The following is a 22,673-nucleotide window of genomic DNA, read 5'->3' on the forward strand; positions in this document are numbered from 1 at the left end:
AAGTATTTAGTTGGGCTTATGGTTTCAGGATAGAGTCCATGATGGCATGGCAACAGGAGCAGCTAAGCCCCTCATGCAAACAGGCAGAGAGAATACATTGGGAGTGGCCAGTCTTTTGACACCTCAAAGCTTGTTCCCAACACCCAGTGATACATCTTCCCCAACAAAGCCAGTTCCTTCCCAAGCATCCAGAGGGAAGTATTCCAATAGAGCCTATGGAAGTCATCCTTATCAGACCAACACAGGGTAGTACTGAAAACCCTTGCTAGGATTTCCAGTGGAGTAGGAACGTTAAGGACTCACACACACACACACACACACACACACACACACACACACACACACCCCACTGTCTGCATTCGCCTTTCCCAGACGTGCTCTGGCCCAAGACTTCATGGGTTGTAGTACTAAAATAAAAAAAGAGTCTCAGATGTCTCCATTTGGCAGTTACTTGTAGGCACCACATGCCCGACACCAGTGTTGGTTTATCCAATGTTGCAAAGGTTTCTAAGTCAGGCAGTTGGGGGACATTGGGGATTGCTAGATATGACTTGTTTGCTCTCCTAAAGATCGCTGTTTTGTGGTATACTGCTGTTATATTTGCAAGGAGGGTTGGAGATGAAAACTTACAGGCACCTGCTCTCCTAAGGTCTGTTTGTGGGTGTCACAGGCCAGGCTAGAAGAGAACTGATATTACCATTCTCCTGTAGGAGCTGAATGAGCGCTGGCGGTCCCTGCAACAGCTGGCTGAGGAACGTAGCCAGCTCCTGGGCAGTGCACACGAAGTACAGAGGTTCCACAGGTGAGGGCACCCAGCATTAGCTGGAGCAGGAGGAAATAAGGACTTTGCCCCTCATAGATGAGGCTTGCTGAGCAGGATCTCAGCCTAAGTGTAGTTGTCCTGCTGATGTTTGGGCTTTTAACACCAAAGCCAGGTGAGAAACAGTGGGTGCTGTTAACACTGCTGGGAGGGTGTGTGCAGCTACAGCAGGTACACACGTCCCAGCCTGGGACGGAGGCCGTGGTGCTGGGCACTCACCCACGTGTCTTACCTACAGGGATGCGGATGAAACCAAAGAATGGATTGAGGAGAAGAACCAGGCTCTGAACACAGACAACTATGGCCATGATCTAGCTAGCGTCCAGGCCCTGCAGCGCAAACACGAAGGCTTCGAGAGGGACCTTGCAGCTCTTGGTGACAAGGTGAGAGAGGCTTGAGGGAAGCTGAGGCCTGAGCCCTGCCAGGCAGAGCGGTCTCTGAACATTCGTACCACTCCTTGCTCATAGGTGAATTCCCTTGGGGAAACAGCCCAGAGGCTGATCCAGTCCCACCCTGAATCTGCAGAGGACTTAAAGGAAAAGTGCACAGAGTTAAACCAGGCCTGGACCAGCCTAGGGAAGCGTGCAGACCAGCGCAAGGCCAAACTGGGTGACTCCCATGACCTGCAGCGCTTCCTTAGCGATTTCCGGTAAAAACCAAATGTCTTAGTTATGTTTATTTCTGTGATAAAACACCGTGACCAAGTCAACTTACATAAGAAACTTTATTTGGGGCTCCCAGGTTCACAGATTCAGAGAGCTAAGGGCCCATTACTATCATGGCAAGGGGTACAACAGCAGGTATGGCAGGGACTGAGAGCTCATGGCTTTTTTTTTTTTTTTTTTTCCCTTTCTCTCTTTGGTTTTTTTTTTTTTTTTTTTTTTTTGGTTCTTTTTTTTTTCGGAGCTGGGGACCGAACCCAGGGCCTTGCGCTTCCTAGGTAAGCGCTCTACCACTGAGCTAAATCCCCAGCCCCCTCTCTTTGGTTTTTTGAAAAAGAGTTTCTCTGTGTAGCTCTGGCTGTCCTGGAGCTCACTTTGTAGACCAAGTTGGTCTTGAACTCAGAGATCGCCTGCCTCTGCCTGTGAGTAAAGCCTCTCCCCACCACTGCCCAGCTGAGAGCTCACATCTTGAGACACACTTCGAGGCAGGGGAAACTAACTGGGAAAGGAAGGGGCTTGTGTAGAGTCAGCCCCCAGGGGCTCCAGCAAGCCCATACTCACTAATCCTTCCCAGACAGTTCCAACAGCCAGGGAACAAGCATTCTAATATACGAGCCCATGTGAGTCATTCTCTTTCAAATAGCATATGAAGTGTGTGTCATTCAAAGATTTTTGCTACATAAGATCATTGTAATAGTCGATTTTGCTATAAAAGTCACCGTATAATAAAAACTATTCAAACTACCAAGTGCCAAAAATCTTTACAATATGTCTGTTCCTCTCAGCACTGTGGGTTTATGTCCGTGCACTCAGGGTCATGGCACCTTACCAACTGTGTTTTCTTCTTTAAATGTATATTTCGGGTAATCTAGATATACTTAATCTTTTCTACCACTTTTTTTATTGAAAATAGTTTGTCACGGAGAAGTCAAAAGAGTCATACAGGAGCAACTGTGATATTGTTGCCTGTTGTCCCCAGTTAATTTAGTGACATTCTCATTAACTGTAGGTTCTTTTGTTTTCTGAGCAGCAGCCAATAGGTCATAGGTCAGATTTCCCACCATCTAGTGCCTCTGTCTTTTAGTGGCTGTGTGACACTTTGAGTGGGTGACGGACAACGTGCCTTGCATTTGTGTGGTCAGACATTCCCTCTCTTGGATGGGAGCCAGCAAGTGATACCCTTCCACTTTGCAGGCCAGGGACCTCTGGGAGAGTAGGAAGTACACTTAATCATTGGGGAATCGTCTGTCCATTCTTTCCTCCCAAGTTAATTTTGGGATTTTTGTGGGTTTGGATTTTTGGGGGTTTTTTTTCTTCCAAAAACTTCATTGCATTTATTTACTGCGTTATGTCTGTGCATGCACGTGCCACAACTACTCTGTGAACGCTGTCAGTTCTCTCTACCATATGCTCAGATCAAATGCAGGCCGTTACTCACTGAGCCGTCGTCTACCCCACTCTGAGACCCCTCCTTTTGTATTTTATTACTCATGTAGTTCTTTATTTATTGGGTTTGGGGACAGGGTTTCTCTGTGTAGTTCTAGCTGCCTTGGAACTTGCTATGTAGATAGGTGAGCCTGGAGCTCAGAACGACCTGCCTCTTCCTTTGAGTTCTGGGCTAAAATGTGTGCACCTCCATGGCCCACTCTCCTCCCTTCATAAAATACTACAGTTGCATCAGACCCACCTTTGCAAGCCCCTCCTATGGACTCCCTCTTACTCTCTTTCAAATTCATGGCCTCTTTCTTCATTTGGTTGTTGGTGTGTGTGTCTGTCTGTCTCTTCACCTCAGAATTGTTACCCTTCCCACATGTGCATGTCTGGTGGTATTGTTCTTGTTCAGGACATTTAAGCAGATACTTTTCTGAGATTACTGACATTTTTAGCAAACAAAGTCTCCCATCAAAGTCCCTATTACTCTGGCTCTTAACAGTTTCTTGCCCCTTGTCTGCAATGATCCTGAGCCTCAGTACAGGACTTGGCCTTGTGGATAGATAAAACATTTGGGACTGGGCTTCATGACTTGACAGGTGAAGGATCTCACCTTTTTTTTTTTTTTTTTTTTTTTTTTTGTTGGTAACACAAATAAGAGGCTATAAAACCTAGTCCTGTTCAATTTATGGCTAGGTCAACCTAAGACAACCCTGTAATGTAGATGAGCTGCAGCTGGTTCCTGGACAGAGGCCTGCTTGCTGCCAGGTGGTGTAATGAGTGTTCCTCTGGGAACCTTGTTTCTAGGGACCTCATGTCTTGGATCAATGGAATACGAGGGTTGGTATCTTCAGATGAACTGGCCAAGGATGTCACTGGAGCTGAGGCTTTGCTGGAGCGACACCAGGTAGGTCCCGCTGGCCCAGTGGCCTTACCCGTCCCCATGTTGGGAACCAGGGCTTGACACTAGCGCGGGCATCTTCAGCAAGTTACTTAATCCCTTCTCTCTTGGCAGGAACACCGGACAGAAATTGATGCCAGGGCTGGCACTTTCCAGGCATTTGAGCAGTTTGGGCAGCAGCTGTTGGCTCATGGGCACTATGCCAGCCCAGAGATCAAGGAGAAACTTGATATTCTTGACCAGGAGCGCACAGACCTGGAGAAGGCCTGGGTTCAGCGCAGAATGATGCTGGACCACTGCCTGGAGTTGCAGGTATGTACATAGCTCTGGCCGTTCTCTCATTTCTCAGAGTGGCCGCGTCTTCCTTCACACCTGTCCACTCCTCCACTCTGTAGCTGTTCCATCGAGACTGTGAGCAAGCAGAGAACTGGATGGCTGCCCGGGAAGCCTTCCTAAACACAGAAGACAAAGGAGACTCGCTGGACAGTGTGGAGGCTCTGATCAAAAAACATGAAGACTTCGACAAAGCTATCAATGTCCAGGTGGGTCCTGGACCGATTTGTCCTGAATCTCATCTCATTTGATGACCGTCTTAGTGACGAGATGATAAAAAATAGTTACAGACTTGGCTGTAATAGTTAAATTACAGGTATTGATGGCCTTCTTAATACTTCTTAATACTATTATTCAGGAGTCAGATACAGGTGGAGCTCTGAAGTACAAGGCCAGCCTGGGCTACATAGAGTGAATGTTCTAAGTTATCCAGGACTATGTAGTGAAAATCTTTCTCTAAAAAACCAACCAAACAAAATGCTGTTCAGGTGCCAGATACAGCTGTGCGGTAGAGTACTGCCTACTGTGCTTGAGGGTCCTGGGTTCAATCCCCAGTTCTGCAAAAAGCTTAAACCAACTAAGATTTTCATACCAACTACAAAAAAAGAAACATTCTACTGGGCTGGGCACACGGTTTGGTGGTTCACAAGCACATGTAACTCCAGCTCCCAGCGATCTGATGCCTCTCTTCTGCAGGCTTCCACACTCAACATTTACAGTATAGTCTGTTACACATCCAGTGACGACTTCCACAGCTGTAAAAATAAGTGTGAGAGTAGCCATGTTTAAAATGGGCCATATGTGGTAGCACATCTTTATTCCTGTATCCCTGCCAGTGCTGAAAAGACGCAGTGGCAGGTAGACGGATGTCTGGCTTGGAGGTTAGCCTGGCCTACATAGCCAGCTCCAGGCCATCCAAGGCTACATAGTGAGACCCTTTTCAAAACAATAACAAGAAACCTTAAGATAACAGCTCGGTGTAACACTCCTGTGGTCTCAGCATATGGGAAGCTGGGACAGGAGGATGGCATTTAAGGCCAGCCTAGGCAACATGACAAAACTGTCTCCAAAGAAGCAAAAGAGGGAAGTTCATACCCCAGGGCTACAACACAGCTGAGTGTGCCATAGACCCTGGGGTCATGGCGCAGACACAAACAGCACTTAAATCCTTGGGTGAGAAACAAAATTCAGATGAGGCCTGTTGGCTAAAGTGCACAAAGACCTGACTTTGATCCCTAGAACCCAGAAGCTCCGTGTGATGTATTTGCTTGTAATCTCAGCTGTGGGGCTCACTGGCTGGCCAGCCTAGATAGTAAGAGACCCTTTCAGAAATCAAAGCAGAGGTTCCAAACCAGTGGCACCCAAGACTGGCTTCTGGCGTCTAAACGTATGCATACAACTACAGACCCCCCCCCCAGACACACAAACACACACACACACACACACACACACACACACACACACACACACGACCTCAAGCTGGATGGGGGTGGCACACAGCTTTAGCCTCAGCTCTTGGGAGGGAGAAGCAAGGAGAATCTCCCTGAGTTTGAGGCAGCCTGGTCTACAGAGTGAGTTTCAGTACAGCCAGGGCTACACAGAGAAACTCTGTCTAGGAAAAAAAAGAGAGGGGGGAAAAAATCCTCAAACCAGTTCTGAATTATGGTATGATACAGCTGGAGCTCCCTGGTACACTGCTTGCCTAACGTATTTTAAACTTGGGCTCAGCCCACAGCCCTGCAAAAAGTAAGGATCTCATGGGAAAGTGTGAGTGTTTGTGAGTGTTCACGTGCCTCAAAGATCTGCTTGCCCTGATGGGATTAAAGGCATGTGCCACCATACCCAGCCTCCCTCCCCCTCAAAGAAATATTTTTAAGGGCAAGAATGTACATTGTAATAGCATAATTCATTAAAACAAGGAACAAAATAGATACGACTTTAAAACCATTTTGTTGAAAAGAGAGCAGTGATCATTTTATGATCCTAATTTGTTAGACACTGCGGGTCCCCACACTGGCACACCTCAGTATGACCTGAAGTCCTCTTGAATTAAACCCTTCTCTAGTAATGATGGTAATCGAGCTGACTTCTAAAGTGTCGGTGTGTCCCGACCCTGCTACCAGTTAGTCCCGTCACCCAAAGCGTGACCGTCTCCTCTGAAAACGCAGGCTGACAGGCTTTCTTCAGCCCACCCTCACCTCTCTGCCGTTCCCCTTAGGAGGAGAAGATAGCTGCCCTGCAGGCCTTTGCCGACCAGCTCATTGCTGTGGACCACTATGCCAAGGGAGACATTGCAAACCGACGCAATGAGGTCCTGGACAGGTAGGTGTCCTGTGAGTGGCTGTCCCAGCTCTGAGACATGGTGTCCTCATGGGAGAAGCCACACCTGCCCCAGCTTCCTCTCTTCCCGGGAAGAGCACTCATAGCTGATCTTCACTCTCAGGTGGCGCCGCCTAAAAGCCCAGATGATTGAGAAAAGGTCAAAGCTCGGAGAATCTCAAACACTTCAGCAGTTCAGCCGGGATGTAGATGAGATTGAAGCCTGGATCAGTGAGAAGTTACAAACAGCCAGCGATGAGTCATACAAGGACCCCACCAACATCCAGGTAAGGGGCTCCGGGACGCTTGCTCTGAGGCTCCTGGGGTGCCTTTGTTTACAGAGTAGAGCTGTTAAATGAGACTCCTTAAGGGAGTACGCCCATAAAACCATGTGCTCCATGGAAAAACTTAGAGAAAGTCACTGGGTCAGTAGAGCTATTTGAAAGCTGCTCCCTGCTAGACTCTAGACGTGCGAACATGTCTAGTGCACCTGCCCCTGTGCTGTTCCCAAGCGCTGAACTTGTGGGGAAGTGTGATTGGCAGAGCGAGGCTCTAATAGCTGAGGCATGTCCACATCAGTGTACTGAACTCTTCTTTCCATCTGTCTTTGTAGCTTTCCAAGCTGCTGGTAAGTTCTTTACACTTTTAAGAGTTCTGGGTGTTTGAGCTCTGGGACTTATGTTCTACTCTGTAGAGGACTGTTACTGTGGTTACATCTAGTCTGCTGGTGTCTATTCATCCATCATCAGTCTAATCTCCAGTCACTCCATCCAAGTGTCCCTGTGAGATGTGGCTTTCTCTGTTGTAATTAGCGTGCAGTCCCTGTCCCCGCCCTGTTTCATCATCCATGCAGGTTTTGTACTGCCGTGTTTGATTTGGGAGGCAGTGGTTGACCACTTCCTTTCAAGGGGTGCTTTTGAAAGTGGAATGTTTTCCTGGGTTCAAGTTGTCAAGGCCTGGGCAGGGCAGGTTAGCCTGGGGTAAACCGATGCTTACTCAGACTGGTGTCCAGAGATGCTGGCCTGGAGAACTGGAGTAGCAAGATGTGCTCCAAACCTAAGCAGGCCTTGTTAGGAAGGACATTAAAAGAGACACCTGTTCCACATGGCTTACCATGCCAGAACTGGGAGGAGGAAATAAGGCTGTAGAAGAGAGAGATTGAGTTCGGACCAACAGTGGTGAGAGTAAGCACTGGAGACGGCACTGCCAGGATCTGTGGATGAGATCTCTGAGTCCTAGTGCTGAGCCGCAGCCAGGACCCCCTCCCTGTAGCAGTCACTGCCTCTCAAGTGAAACATTGAGTGCAGAATTCTTGGCCAACTAAACTGTCTTGTTTTCTCTTAGTTTTCTTTCTCAGTAACATCCCTGAGACTGTTTCTCACTTGCCCTGTTTTTCACAGAATTTTGCTGTAGCTGCTGTATCCTCACAGTTACCTCTCTCAAGTGTTCTTAGGGACCCCCCCTCTCTCCACCTCCTCCCCTACCCCGATTTCTCTAAAAGGTAAAGCCCACCTGCCTTTTAGACTGGGTTTTAGCAGCCTCATGTTTTGACTGATGACAGCCACCAAATCTTCATTGACAGAGGAACTGTCTTCAGATGTGTTCCTGCTGTAGGTGGTGGGGTAGCCTATGTACATTACCAGTCAGGGGCTCTGTCCAGGAAGGATAAAGGCATGGGTTGACATTGGTACACAGTTAGATGCAATCAACTGAAATCAACCCCTCTATCTCATACAGAGTATAAAAAAGTACAAAATTTTGAGGCTTTGCTCCCAGCCTGCTAGTGAGCCGTTAGGACTGGCTTTTACCCCACTGCCCCTGACTAGTGCATTTCCCTTCCTGGCCTAAACCTACCTCTGCTGGGCTCCCATAGACCTCACTCCACAGCACCACACAAGCTGGGATGGCTTTCTGTCCACGCCAATGCTTGACTTATTCCTTACCTTCCCTCTACTCCTTTTCTCCTGAGCATCCCTTTGCCTTGAGGACTGCCTCTGAACTGTGGTTTGGTATTTTCAGAGCAAGCACCAGAAGCACCAAGCCTTTGAGGCAGAACTGCACGCCAATGCTGACCGAATCCGTGGAGTTATTGACATGGGCAACTCCCTCATTGAGCGTGGGGCCTGTGCTGGCAGTGAGGATGCTGTCAAGGTATGGTTTGGGGCCCATACTGACTCTAGAAAGAATGATAGCACTCTACCGTCCACTGGGCTACAGTCTCTGGAACTCAAGAACACGGTTCCTCTGATTGTTTCCACATCCTCTCTGATTGTCTCTGATTTGGGTCGTAGGGATGGGCCCTTCAGAGATTTTCCTATCCCAAGTGACCCCCCCCCATCTCTTCTTAAGGCCCGCCTGGCTGCCCTTGCAGACCAGTGGCAGTTCCTGGTGCAGAAGTCAGCTGAGAAGAGCCAGAAGCTGAAAGAGGCCAATAAGCAGCAGAACTTCAACACCGGGATCAAAGACTTTGACTTCTGGCTTTCTGAGGTAACGTGAGGTGGTTCTTGCTCCCTGTGATCAGGGGATTTCTAGGCATTTGGGTAGTGAATGATTCAGTCATCCAGACCAAATTATAAAAGGGGAACTGAACAGAAGTCCTCATCGTGTGATAGGTTCAGAGTGCTGCTAGGAATTGCTGAAACGGTGAGTAGAGACATTTAGAGTGGAAGCTGATTTCAGAAATTGCTAGATAGCAGACTTCTCCCCAAGGGAGTCTATAGAGGAAGAGGCTGGGCACGGGAGGTAGGCAGTTCCAGGAGCCTGCACCAATAGAACAAAGGACAGAGAGGAAGGGAGCCGGAGTCCAGGCTTGTATAGGAAATTGGCAAGCAGAAACTGGCAAGGGGGGATTTTAGAGACCACCACTGTGAACGTTTTAGAATCTCCCATCTGTATATATGCAAATTTTGTATGGTTGAGCTCGCACTGTCATTTTTCATTGGTATGTATGGAGGAGTGTTATCCCATGTCACTAAAATTCTCCCCCAAACATTTGAGAATGAGAGAGTCCAAAGAGTCTTACCATGATTTAAGCATTGCCGTCTGGCTGCCACTAAGGGGTTTCTAGAGTGCAGGCTGCAGCGGACCTCTTAGTACACTGCTCATCTGTGTCCTTGTACTCGGAGCTTCATTGCTGTAGCTTGCTGTGCTCTTGGCCCTGGCATTCAAGAGAAGGCTTGGGGGCTGTGCCTCCATCCCTACTCTGAACAGGCTCCTTAGTCATTTTGGACCTAACTTAGTGTGCAGAACTCCTTGGGGTACACCCTTAACCCCAGAAGAAGAAGAACCAACCAACCAATCAGGGTGGTGGTGGCCCAGACCTTTAACCCCAAAACTCAGGAGGCAAAGACAGGTGGAGCTCTGAGTTTGAGGCCAGTCTGGTTTACGGAGCGAGTTCTGAGACAGGCAGGACTACACGGAGAACCCTGTCTTGGAAACAAAAAGCAAAACAATAAAAAAAAAAAATTGAAGAACAAAACCAATGTTACGATTGAAAAGGCCTGGAGCAGCACCTGGCCACCCTGGGTTTCCCAGAACACTGCGTCCTGTAATAACATCTCCTGTTGTGCTGCCAACTGCAGGTGGAGGCTCTCCTGGCATCTGAAGACTACGGCAAAGACCTGGCTTCCGTGAACAACCTGCTCAAAAAGCATCAGCTGCTGGAGGCAGACATATCGGCCCACGAGGTCGGTGGGGTGACAGATGGAGGGGAGGGTGACTAGAAAGAACCCCAGAGTGTCCCAGGGTCTTCAAGAGAGATAGAGTTAAAGGAAGCAGAGTGATCCCCAGCACCCGAGGCCGCAGTTTGTGAGTGGGCTGGGTTCTTGGTTGTTCTCAGCCTGGGTTTCCACAGATCTTATCTGTAACTTCTAATCATTGTGAAAATTTAGGGGGAGGGCGGGCTGTGCCTAGAGACTTGGCTCAGTGGAACAGTAGAGTACGAAGTTAAAAGTGTACGCAGGGGCTGGGGATTTAGCTCAGTGGTAGAGCGCTTGCCTAGCAAACGCAAGGCCCTGGGTTTGGTCCCCAGCTCCGAAAAAAAGAAAAAGAAAAAAAAAGTGTACCCAGTCACACCCAGATCTTTATTTTGGAAGTAGGCTCTTAATGTATAGCTTTGTCTATTCTCAGACTTCTGTAATGTCCTGCCTCTGCCTCCCACATGCTGAGGTGACAGCACTTACATCACATCCATGGCTTTAAGTAATTCAAGCACTAGTTCTATAGTATAAGCACATTTGCATGAATGGTGATGGTTTTTCTAAGGGGACCGGGTGAGAACAGCATTGGTTACATGCATACAGATCTCTTAGTGGATATGTTACAGAGGAGGTCTGGACTTTACACACGTGAGTTTGGTTGTTGTGTGGTGTGATGGGCACAGCCAGGCTGAAGGGAGGGGGAATCAGATTCAGATCCTGGGAAACAGTTTCCCTCAGCTTCTATGCCAGCACCTGTAATGATAGTAGATTTGTAACTGTTCACAGCCAAGTAGAATCAGTTTTCACACTGAACTACATTAAAACTGTCTTTGTGTCCTTGGTCTATCCCAGCATAGAATGGGTCCTATCCACTTGGGATTCAGTCATGTCTGGCTCACTTGGGAAATATTGGTATTCTGAGTTACACACTGGTTCTAAATATTTTGACACATTTCATGTGTGATACCAAAACCTCACACCTTGCTAGTTTTATCAGAAAAACCTCTGGAATACCAGATAAGATTTTTCTGAGCTAAATCCCCAACCCGAGTTCTTTAAAAGCAAAATGTGGGTTTTTAAAAATTACTTGTTGCAGGGTTGGGAGGTAGACCATGTGCCATCAGAGGTAACTGAGAGGAATCAGTTCCCTTCTACCACAGTTGACCTAACTGGGTTATGGCACACCCTTTAGTCTGAGCACTCAGAAGACAGGAAAGTGAATCTCTTGAGGCCAGGCCTGCATGGTGGGACCCTATCTCACAAACAGAACAAAATAGCAAACTTCGCTGCTTCTCAAAGTTTACAGTGAGACTGGTGGTCAAGTGTGCTTAGTCTATACAAGCCTCAGTTCACTCTCTAGCATCGAAATATGAAAGGATGAAGAAACAAAGAACGCTGCTAAGCAAAATTAGTGGCAGTAAAAAGTGGGTTCTGGCAGGGCTGTGGAGGCACACTCTATCTAATCCCAGCAGTTGGGAGGCAGAGGTAACTGGATCTCTCTGAGTTCAAGGTCAGCCTGGTCTATATAGAGCAAGAGAAATCCTGACTCAAAAAAACAAAACGAAAAAGTGAGTTTTTACTGTAGCCCTAGCATTATGTTCTGTGTCCCATGCATTCCTTCCATCAGGGTTCATGTCCGTGATGACAAGGTACTAAGTCTTAGTGTCCTTATGATTGCAGTCAGATCTTACAGAGCTAGGATGGTACACACCGCACACCCTGACTTCTGAGGCTCTATGGCCCAGCGCTGTTTTCAGGGACCTGGTTTCTGAGCCCTCCTTTTGTGCCTGCCCCAGGATCGTCTGAAGGACCTGAACAGCCAGGCTGACAGCCTGATGACTAGCAGTGCCTTCGACACCTCCCAAGTGAAAGAGAAGCGGGACACCATCAATGGACGCTTTCAGAAGATCAAGAGCATGGCAACCTCCCGAAGAGCAAAACTGAGCGAGTCCCATCGCCTGCACCAGTTTTTCCGAGACATGGATGACGAGGAGTCCTGGATCAAGTATGTGCCCTACGCCCACATCTTCATTGTCCCACAGGGCTGCTTGGAGAGGCGGGGGGACAGGGAAGTGATGGAAAGGCAGAGTTTAGGATCCTTGCCAGGCTCCCCATGTCTTCTACGCAGATGCGACCGACCAGCAGCTAGGATCGCCCTGTGTGGTTGTGACCCCCGTGTTCACAGGGAAACCCTGCCTTTTGCGTCCCTAGGAAAGTTTTGATTTTTTTTGAGACAGGATCTCCTTGTAGTCCTGGGGCTCACTATGGAAACCAGCCTCTCCCCAATGCTTGCATTTAAAGGCATACACCATCACTCCTGGCTTTGGCTTTCTTTCATTTTTTTTTCTTCTCCCCATACCCTTAAAATTTCACCTTTTTCTACAGAGCAAGTTCCAGGACAGCCAAAGCTACACAAAGAAACCTTATCTTCAAAAACAAAAATTCAGACTTTTTTTTCTTTTCAAATAATATGATATGTAAACAAGCCATCTTCTTTTTATTGGCTTGCTTTTTTGTGTTTGGGTTTATTTGTTGAGACAGTCTCTTGAAACCCTAGGACTCTTGATTCTACCTCGTAAGTCTGGGACTGTGGGTATGAACCAACTATGCCTGCCCTAAGCCACTTTAAAAGAAAATCTCCCCCATTAAAACCTTTTAACAAGGAAATGGGTTAAGGCTGGAAAGACGGCTTTGGGTTGGATTCCAGCACACATGAAAGGCTCACAGCCATCCATGACTCTAGTTCTGGAGGATTCAACACCCTCTCCTGACCTCCGTGAGCACCAAGCATGAATGTGCATGCATACATCACGCATGTGCATACATGAAGGCAAAGCATTCATACATATAAAACAGATGGGTCTAAAAAATGTCTTCTGACTTAAAGTATTTACAAGAAAAGATCTTTTTTGGTTGGTTGGTTGATTTTGTTGTTTCAGACAGAGTTTCTCTGTGTTGCCCCAGCTTTCCTGTAGATCAGGCTAGCCTTGAACTCAAAGATCTGCCTGCCTCTGCATCTCATGTGCAGAGACTAGAGGTGTGCGCCTCCACACCTGGGTTACGGAGCCACTGTCTATGTTTTTCTATGTGTGACTCACATAGAGTAAGTGGGGTTAATAGCTGCAGTGGTACTGCTGCTCAGGGCAGGGCCTATCGTCTGCAGGCCCATTTCATACAGATGAGCCCAGTTTGTTGACAGATGTGCATGGCCAGAGGCCGTTCTAGATCCGTGGCTGTGGAAAACAGAGGTTTCTGTTTCCAGGAAATGGGTAGGGATTTTTATGAAGAAAGTGATGGAAGTTGGAGGATCCCAAGAATTAGTTGCTAAGCTAACGCACCACATGATATGAGCTTGGTATAAGCTGACACAATAACTCACTGTCATTGCTCTTCAGGGAGAAGAAGTTGTTAGTGAGCTCTGAGGACTATGGCAGAGACCTCACTGGTGTTCAAAATCTGAGGAAGAAACACAAGCGGCTAGAAGCCGAACTGGCCGCACACGAACCAGCCATTCAGGTGAGAGTTTGCCTTAGACTGAGAGAAGAAAGAGGGCATGGGAACGGGGCCAAGTACAGGCAGAATCCTCTGATCCTATGCTCTATGGTCTTGTAATCATGATACCTCAGGCCTAGCCAGAAAGAAGCAATTCTGTTGGTTTTTTGAGATGGGGTTTCATTGTGTAACACTGGCTAGTGTGAAACTCCTTCTGCAGACCAGGATGACCTCAAACTCGGAGATTACCTGTTTCTGCCTCCCAAGGGCTGGCATTAAAGCTGTGTGCCACCACTCATAGCCCGGAGAGAGCTGGGAGTGGAATGTGATGTTGACTTCTGGCACTCGGCAGCCCTGCTGGTGTTGACTCCTTTTCTTACTCGCCAGGGTGTCCTGGACACGGGGAAGAAGCTGTCTGATGACAACACCATCGGGCAGGAGGAGATCCAGCAGCGTCTCGCACAGTTTGTGGAGCACTGGAAGGAACTGAAACAGCTAGCAGCTGCACGGTGAGCTCTTGAGACTGACTGAAAGCCTGGCCTTCCTGTCAGCCCTTCCTTTCCGGTCAGGTACTAGCTTACACCAGAGCCGCTCCTGTGGTCAGGTCTGAGCTTGTCACGTCCTGAGTGTGAATCCAGCCGTTAATGCCGGACCCTCCTCTCTGAAAGCTCTGTCTGCCAAGCCATGTGTATACACAGACATACTCATGAGTGTTTTAAAACATTTTAGCCAGAGCGGACTTTCGGTTTTTTGTTTTTGTTTTTGGTGCTGGGGATTGAACCTGAGATCTCAAACACACTAGTCAAAGGCCAATACTACCAAGCTGTGACTCCAGCCCCACTCCATGGATATCAGCTACATAGTAATGATTCCCCTCCCCCTTCCATGATCAGGGGCCAGCGGCTGGAGGAGTCCTTGGAGTATCAGCAGTTTGTGGCCAACGTGGAGGAGGAGGAGGCTTGGATCAATGAGAAGATGACCCTGGTGGCCAGCGAAGACTACGGGGACACTCTTGCTGCCATCCAGGTCAGGAGGCTAAGCGAGTGCATACAGTGAGGGTGCCCTCAGGGCCCCAGCACAGCCCATGGAGGAGTCCTTGCTCCTTCCAGGACCAGCCTTACTCCAGGCTGTTTCCACGTGAACCATCCCCTCTGTGTGCACTCTCTTCTCTGGCATTCCGTCTGCATGCCTGTCTCTCAAATTGACCTTTTTTTGAGGACATGATCTTACTGGCAAGAGATACTACAAAGTATCCCTTAATGACCTTTTTCCATGTTCATGGCCCCTAAAGTTAAGCTCATCCCACAGCTACTTCCAGTGGGCTAACAGTTGCTGTGTGACAACTTGTGCTGGCAGGCATGTAACCCCCACTGTTCCAGAGTAAAACTAGCTGAGCCGAAAAACCTCAGTTGTCCACACACAGCAGACAGGCAGCTGAGACAGCCTGTTCAGTGATGTAGGGTCTCATTCTTATGTAGGCAAGATCAGCTTCCTCCACTGTGTTCAGAGAGGGTATTAAAGGCATTGCAATGTTTTCAGAGCTGTCCCCGAGGTAGCCCAGTCAGGGGATAGGACAGGTCACACATCACCATGGTCACACATTCCTAATTTCCAGCTAGCAGATGTGGAAGCAGTTTGCATTTCCCTGAGTCACTGTCCTCACAGTGGACAACACATGGATCAGGATAAGTTCAGTGGCCTCCCTCAGGGTGATGGTGAGGTCCCTAGAAGCAACAAGGGGGTAGATACTGTTCTGCAGTGATGAGGGACTGGGCAGAGAGAAGCCAGGCACTGGGTCCCTTGTGGGGTAGGCTTTAAATGGCTGTTGCTTTGCTGTGTGCTCACTGAAGCTCCGTCAGCCTAGACTAGAGCGTTCTGCAGACCATCAAGCTTCCGGAGCTGCAGCGACCCTGTACCCTGTGATACTGCTTCCTCTGCAGCCTGTTCCCACTCTTAACTCCTTGGTACCCGTGGACCGCCATGCAGTGGTGCTCCCCCGAGTAGGGAGTAGGAGGGTGGGGCTCAGGCTTGTGTCACTCAGTGGCTGACCTCCCTTCTTTCTCTCCAGGGCTTACTGAAGAAACATGAAGCTTTTGAGACAGACTTCACTGTCCACAAGGATCGAGTGAATGATGTCTGTACTAATGGACAAGACCTCATTAAGAAGGTGAGCCTGGACCCCAGAAGAGGTGCACCCACAGAGTACCCCAGCCTGAGGTCTCAGCAGCAACTGTCAGTAGGCCTGTCCCACATTTGATGTAGAGCTGCTTTAGAAGCGGCACGCTCCTCATTTAGGCAGCCAGAAGCTAGGAGAGTTGAGATCGGGGCTGGACTGCTGACCTGAGTCCTAGATGCTTTGCCTAGCATCTGTGTAGCAAAAATTCTTAGGTGTCCAGGCTGGTTCCACAGAGCTTTTCTCCTGGCCTTGGTCACCACAGAGAACATGAAACTGGAGTCCAGCATGGACTCAGGACTCTGGCCAAGGAGAGTGAGAGGCTCCTTGAGATCTGAGGTGACTAAGTTGTAAATGTTCTTTGCTTTGACCTAGGCAAACTCCTTTCTTTCTCTGCTGTCTTACATGCATTACTTAAGTATTCAGGCTTCACTGTCTTCAGTGTCCATGGCATCCAGACACTCCAGAGATACTGTCCTTATTGCACAAGGATTGGAGCTGCTCTTTGACTACATAGTGTTTAATATTTAATATTCAAGAAACACTAATAACCAAGTGGTTGTAGTGCTCTCCTTTAATCCTAGCTCTTAGGAAGCAGAGGCAGGAGGATCTCTAGGAATTTGAGGCCAACCTGGGCTACAGAGCTAGTTCTAGGACAGCCAGGTCTACACAAAGAAACCCTGTCTTGGAGAAAGATAATAAAGAGGGTTGGAACGATGGCTCAGCGGTTAAGAGCACCGACTGCTCTTCCAGAGGTTCTGAGTTCAATTCCCAGCAACCACATGGTGGCTCACAACCATCTGTAATGAGATCTGATGCCTTCTTCTGGTGTGTCTGAAGACAGCTACAGTGTACTTACATAAAGTAAATCTTTAAAAAAAAATAATGATGATAATAAACACTAGTAGTAACACTATACTACACTGCTCACCCTTCCTAGTGCTCTCTGTGGCGCTGATTCCTGGAGTTTCGATTGCTCGTCCCAGGTCTGTGCCCTGAGACTTTGACTCAGTGTCATCCTTAGGAAGCTTCACCTCACATGGGACAGGGAGCAGATAGCCCGCATGACAGGAACTGAGTGTGTGTCTGGGAACCTGCCGCAGATAGGTGACGCAGCTGGAGGCAGAACTAATCCGTGCTTCTTTTCCTGGCCTAGAACAATCACCATGAGGAGAACATCTCTTCAAAGATGAAGGGTCTGAATGGTAAAGTGTCTGACCTGGAGAAAGCAGCAGCTCAGAGGAAAGCGAAGCTGGATGAGAACTCGGCCTTCCTTCAGTTCAATTGGAAGGCTGACGTGGTGGAGTCCTGGATTGGTGAGTGCGTGCAGAAAAGCCCAAAGCTTTGAGCTCTCCTAGGCTAAGCAGGTGGCAGAGCCACACAGTTGGTTTTGTGCTGTAGAGAAGAGACTGACAGGACATGGGCTCGGAGAGCGCTAAACACTGAGAGACACCCAGAGGTCAGAGCTGCCACAGCAGTGCCTACACCAGACTGGCATGAGGGTTCACCAAACAAGAGCCTGCAAACCTTGACACGAGCAAATACAAAGGCCCAAGTAGTCGTCGGCTCACCAAAGGGCCAGGTCGCATGAGGACTGCTCACCAGCTGCCCTGACCAGGGTGAACTAGATTCTGTTCTCAAGAGTCCTGGTGAGGCAGTGCAGAGAATAGACAGCTATGTGAGCTCAGGGAAGCCGCCAGTAACTCCGGAATGAATGTGTGAACGTTCCTCTGTTCCGTGGCTTGTTTCTTTGTCTGCCACTCTGCGAGGGGGACACTTTGTTTTGCAGGTGAAAAGGAGAACAGCTTGAAAACAGATGATTATGGCCGAGATCTGTCTTCTGTCCAAACTCTGCTCACCAAGCAGGTCAGTTGGCCTTCTGTATGCATGGCCATGGTCAGACAATAATAAACACTTCAGTCCTGGGCCTCAAAGCCTCCAGAGGGGAGAATGGGTGCAGAACCAGGCACATGTGCAGTAGCGAGATGGGCTGCAGGGCTTAGACACAAGGTGCCTGCCATTCTGCAGCAGACAAGCATCTGTGGGAGTCACTGAGCGTAAACTCAAAGTTCTTAGGTGGGAATGACTGGTCTGCCCAGAGCCATACATGGCCTTGCCCAGAGCTTCAATGCTGGTTTAACAGAACAGTTTATTTATGACCAGAGATGAGACCATTGCCACAATCTGGGGTCTAAGGCAGCCAGGAGCATAGGCATGTGTGACTCGATGCTAGTAGGACATGGAGCGCTAAGTCAGCCACCAGGTGGGCATCTCCTGCAGTCTGAGCTCAGGCACACTAGACTCTGTAGTCCATGTCATTGCCTTGTGACTGCTCTTTGCAGGAGACATTTGATGCTGGCCTGCAGGCCTTCCAGCAGGAGGGCATTGCCAATATCACTGCCCTCAAAGACCAGCTGCTAGCTGCCAAGCACATTCAGTCGAAGGCCATCGAGGCCCGACATGCCTCCCTCATGAAGAGGTGGACCCAGCTGTTGGCCAATTCAGCTACCCGCAAGAAGAAGTTGCTAGAGGCCCAGAGTCATTTCCGAAAGGTAAGGGTAAGAGTCATCTGGCCAGTATAGTGGACAGTAGACCCATGTGCCTCTGCCTGGCTGTGCCATCACCCTGTGAGGAAGAAGTAACCTCAGCCCAAAGGAGTTGAACGTGGCACCAAAGTCAGTGGAACCCGAGGCACGTGGAGTCCTTGAACTTGCCCTGGAGAATTTATCCTTGACCCTCCCAGGATGAGCACAGCTTGTGCCAGGGAGCGGCAGGCAGAGGACAAGTTGGGAAGATTGTGAGATGGGGCAGAGAGACAGACCCGCAGCAGGCGCTACTCTGATTCCCAGAAACTTCCTCACCCACAAACGTGCCCACCACTGACAATTTGCCCTTCTACTTCTAGGTAGAAGACCTCTTCCTGACCTTTGCCAAAAAGGCATCGGCTTTCAACAGCTGGTTTGAGAATGCAGAAGAGGACCTCACAGACCCAGTGCGCTGCAACTCTCTGGAAGAAATCAAAGCCCTCCGAGAGGCTCATGATGCCTTCCGCTCATCGCTCAGCTCTGCGCAGGCCGACTTCAACCAGCTAGCCGAGCTGGACCGTCAGATCAAGAGTTTCCGAGTGGCCTCCAATCCCTACACCTGGTTCACCATGGAGGCCCTGGAAGAGACGTGGAGGAACCTACAGAAGATCATTAAGGTGTGCCACTGCTCCCTGCCCCTCTTGCTTAAGTCCCACTGCCCTTTCCCAAGGTAGAGCCATGTTTATGCTGAGCCCATCTGAGGCCAGATGTCAGGAAGCAACAGGAAGTAGCAGCTCCCTTTTGTCTCAGGAGCGAGAACTGGAGCTGCAGAAGGAACAGCGGCGGCAGGAGGAGAATGACAAGCTACGCCAAGAGTTTGCCCAGCATGCCAACGCGTTCCACCAGTGGATCCAGGAAACAAGGTGCCTGCCCTCTGGGGCTAGCCAGGGAACATGGTGCCCCTTTGCAGCTGCATGCCAAGCCTCTAGGGAGCTTGTTAGAGACCTGGTGGGTGGGGGGCTGCTTGGACGAGGACTGTCATGTCTGATTGGGTCCAAAGCAAACGTGGGCTCAGCACGGTTCATTTCACCAAGGGTGATGTTGGCACTTGCCCCAAGTGAGGTAGAACAACTGCCCGAGGCCCCGTCATCCTGGCACCCAGGCTTGGGCAGAAGAGTACTAATGTCCTGTATTTTGTTCTCTCTTCTACATCGTCCCGATTGCTGCTGTGTGTGGATACTGCCATGGCTCCTGGACACTTGGATCGCCATAGAACGTATCTCCTCGACGGGTTAATATTGCCTTCTTTTCCGGGCTTGTGGTGTGGTGGTGTCTTGTGTGCTTGTCCCTTTGTCCCTTGTCCCCAGTGGCCTGGCTTGCAAAAGATCCCAGGATGGGCCTCCTGCCCACCTTGTCCATGCCCATTTTCCCTGCTAGAAGAACCCATAGTGTTGCGGGAGTCACCTCCCCTCTTTCAAGGTAGGGACTAGCTGTGGTGGGAAACCAGAGTCAGTCTGAGAACCCTGTCTGTGCCTGGCCACCAGAACTGGATTGCACTTGCCTGTTTTCCCATAGTGACCAAAAAATTTGCATTACGCCCCAGAGGTCAGTGGGCATATAGAGCTGGGTGGCTATGCTCAGAGCTTAGACTGAGGACAGCGTCCAGTTGAGGGGAAGCTCTGCAGCCCTCTTAGGACTGAGGTCGTCCTATCTTACCCCTGAGGAGAGTAACCAGGATTGTTTATCCGAGAAAAAGGCAAATGTCCAACGTTACAGTGTTACAGAGACAGGGCTTGGAGGAGCTGCGGGAGGAGCAGGGCTGTCCCCTAATCCCAGTAGGAGCCTGTATGAAGGGCCCCCACTTCAGCCCCCAATCCATTCGTGCTACTAACTAATCCAGACAAGAGGCCTAACAAGAACCTATGGCCTGTGAGATTCTGCAGAGGGGAAAGTCAGGCATGTAAAGAGATAATGACCACAGAAATCTGCCAAACCATTCAGGCTGTAGGAGGCTTTGCAAGGTGGGAAGGATTGCAGCATCTGGACTGCCTACCACAGGCTTCCCCACCCTATGCTGTCTGCTGCTCTTGGTCTTGTTTCTGTGCAGTGCCATGCTTCCTCACCTGTGGCTCCTCCCAAGCCTTGTCCCACCTGGCCCACCCCTTGAGCTGCCCCTGGTTCCTACCCAGTGCCAGGCTTCCAGCTGTGGCACGTGTCTGTCTCGATATGCTCTTGCCTCGCCTCCTTTTGGTGTATTCATTTGGTTTCTTTTCTTTGACTAGCATAGCATATCGTCGGGTCATTCGTGTCTATCAGTATGAAGTTGGGGATGATCTGTCTGGAAGGTTCTTCTCCTCTTATTTCTCTTCTTCCCTCACTGTGGTTTTACCAATGCACTCTGGACTCCCAGGCGGCTGCTTTCTAACCCACACCCTAGCCACTTGGGAGGAGGGTCTGTCCCCCTCTGCTGCACTGGCCCTGGCCCTGCCTCCTGCCCCGTCCCTGGGCTCCCTTTTCCTGGGGGACGGATCCTGCTTGTGAGTCTCAACTACTGCTGGGGTAGGAGGAAGCCTGGTGCCTTGCCTTGCTAAAGCACTTTGAACTTGGGGAAATTTTAGAGTTCTTCCTGACTCGCTGAAGTCGCAGGGGTAGGTCTGGGTAGGCATGGGTGCAGCGGAGACCGGGCTGTGTGCACTGTGTGAACTTGTCCCTGCACGTGACCCATGACCCTGCTCGCTTGTTGTCTTCGTTCACTGGGAACCTTCTTTGTACTCACATCTTAGAGGGAGCAGGCTTCCCCCAAGGCCACCTGGCTCAGAAAATGGCCTTCAAAAGATCCTGGCTGTGTCTAGATACTGGAGCCTGAATCCAGAGTTCCATCATAGCTGTCCTCAGCTGGGACCAGCTTGCCGGCACGCCCACTTAGCTATCTTACTGGCTGCGGTGTCTCCTCCCCTCGGTAGCCTAAGGGGACTAAACTCAGTCTCTTCACTGTCCTTACAGCCCCAAGGGCTCCTATCTGATGGCTTCTTGGCCTCCTGTGAGTGCAAAAATAGGGGCTAGTCAGGCCTGAAGCTGCTTTGTTCTTAATGGGGAACAAATTCAGTTCCTGAGTGACCTTTAAGAGCTGAGCAGCTCTGGCCTGTGTCTCTGAAACAGATGGGACCTGCTCTTTCTTGGGCCTGTTAGGAGAGGTAGCTGACACCAGATAAACTGTTTCCTCAATGAAAAGAATTTGAGGCTGTGGGCACTTTTTACCAGGACGAAGAGTTAAGTATGGGCGCTGGTCTGCAGAAATGAACACTCCTGCTCACTGCGCTTCTGTTGTGTTTAGGTCCTGCATGGTCGAAGAGTCGGGAACTCTGGAATCTCAGCTTGAAGCTACCAAAGTGAGTGCCCCAAAGGGCTCTAGCCACCCCAGAGGCCCCTGGCCCAGCAGGCACTCAGCCTGGAGCTGGCCAGGCCCCCTTTCCCTTGACCTAAAGTCTCTGCTGGCTGCTGTAACTGCATCCCACTTGAAGAGGCGGAGAGCCTTCTGGTACACCCTGCATCCTGTTTCTTGGCACCTGTCAGCTGATGTAGTTTCCCTACTTCCCAGGCTTCCTGTCCTTTACTCTTTCAAGCCTGTGCGATCTCGGCTGAGTTCTGGGACAGCATAGCCTCCTGAGCTGTGCGTCCCAGTCTGACACTGCTTTTGTCCCATCTGATAGCGCAAGCACCAGGAGATTCGGGCCATGAGAAGTCAGCTGAAGAAGATTGAGGACCTGGGGGCTGCCATGGAGGAAGCCCTCATCCTGGACAACAAGTACACTGAGCACAGCACTGTGGGCCTGGCCCAGCAGTGGGACCAGTTAGACCAGCTGGGCATGCGCATGCAGCACAACCTGGAGCAGCAGATCCAGGCCAGGTACCAGGGTGTGGACCAGAGTTGGGGGCCTAGAGCGCCATTGTTAACAAGGGTCTGGCACAGGAGGGGAAACAAGCCACTCCTGCATGGACCGCCTGCTCTACTTTTGTTCTTCTTTTAGGAACACAACAGGAGTCACTGAGGAGGCCCTCAAGGAGTTCAGCATGATGTTCAAGTGAGTGTGACCCAGGTACCCTGGCTCAGAGTGGCTGGGTGACAGGGACCATGTGCTGAGCTCTGGGCTCTGTGTTGCAGACACTTCGACAAGGACAAGTCTGGCCGGCTGAATCATCAAGAGTTCAAATCCTGCCTTCGTTCTCTGGGTTACGACCTGCCAATGGTTGAGGAAGGAGAGCCTGATCCTGAGTTTGAGGCCATACTGGACACTGTTGATCCCAACAGGTAATCTAAA

The 22,673-nt window shown here is 49.7% G+C and overlaps 1 protein-coding gene across 15 annotated transcripts in view; it reads left to right on the forward strand.

Moving 5' to 3' along the window:
• The window catches only part of Sptan1 (spectrin, alpha, non-erythrocytic 1), a 64,871-nt gene that overhangs the window by 41,352 nt on the left and 846 nt on the right, over positions 1–22,673 (forward strand). For 5 of the 15 annotated variants that reach the window (XM_063284505.1, XM_063284503.1, XM_063284506.1 and 2 more), the window contains 28 exons: positions 711–802; positions 1,059–1,203; positions 1,288–1,469; positions 3,721–3,820; positions 3,929–4,126; positions 4,210–4,356; positions 6,366–6,469; positions 6,591–6,753; positions 7,080–7,094; positions 8,486–8,617; positions 8,816–8,953; positions 10,048–10,152; positions 11,961–12,169; positions 13,560–13,680; positions 14,044–14,165; positions 14,550–14,682; positions 15,725–15,823; positions 16,986–17,145; positions 17,619–17,695; positions 18,172–18,381; positions 18,735–19,031; positions 19,165–19,277; positions 19,628–19,645; positions 20,637–20,699; positions 21,689–21,743; positions 22,065–22,261; positions 22,383–22,436; positions 22,517–22,663. In XM_063284505.1, coding sequence (XP_063140575.1) covers positions 711–802; positions 1,059–1,203; positions 1,288–1,469; positions 3,721–3,820; positions 3,929–4,126; positions 4,210–4,356; positions 6,366–6,469; positions 6,591–6,753; positions 7,080–7,094; positions 8,486–8,617; positions 8,816–8,953; positions 10,048–10,152; positions 11,961–12,169; positions 13,560–13,680; positions 14,044–14,165; positions 14,550–14,682; positions 15,725–15,823; positions 16,986–17,145; positions 17,619–17,695; positions 18,172–18,381; positions 18,735–19,031; positions 19,165–19,277; positions 19,628–19,645; positions 20,637–20,699; positions 21,689–21,743; positions 22,065–22,261; positions 22,383–22,436; positions 22,517–22,663 — 3,596 coding nt within the window. The remainder of the gene's footprint in view (positions 1–710; positions 803–1,058; positions 1,204–1,287; positions 1,470–3,720; positions 3,821–3,928; positions 4,127–4,209; positions 4,357–6,365; positions 6,470–6,590; positions 6,754–7,079; positions 7,095–8,485; positions 8,618–8,815; positions 8,954–10,047; positions 10,153–11,960; positions 12,170–13,559; positions 13,681–14,043; positions 14,166–14,549; positions 14,683–15,724; positions 15,824–16,985; positions 17,146–17,618; positions 17,696–18,171; positions 18,382–18,734; positions 19,032–19,164; positions 19,278–19,627; positions 19,646–20,636; positions 20,700–21,688; positions 21,744–22,064; positions 22,262–22,382; positions 22,437–22,516; positions 22,664–22,673) is intronic. The other 10 variants (NM_171983.3, XM_063284508.1, XM_063284510.1 and 7 more) reach the window with 3 other exon arrangements.

Source organism: Rattus norvegicus, chromosome 3, assembly GCF_036323735.1.
Source record: "Rattus norvegicus strain BN/NHsdMcwi chromosome 3, GRCr8, whole genome shotgun sequence".
Taxonomy (NCBI): Eukaryota; Metazoa; Chordata; class Mammalia; order Rodentia; family Muridae; genus Rattus; species Rattus norvegicus.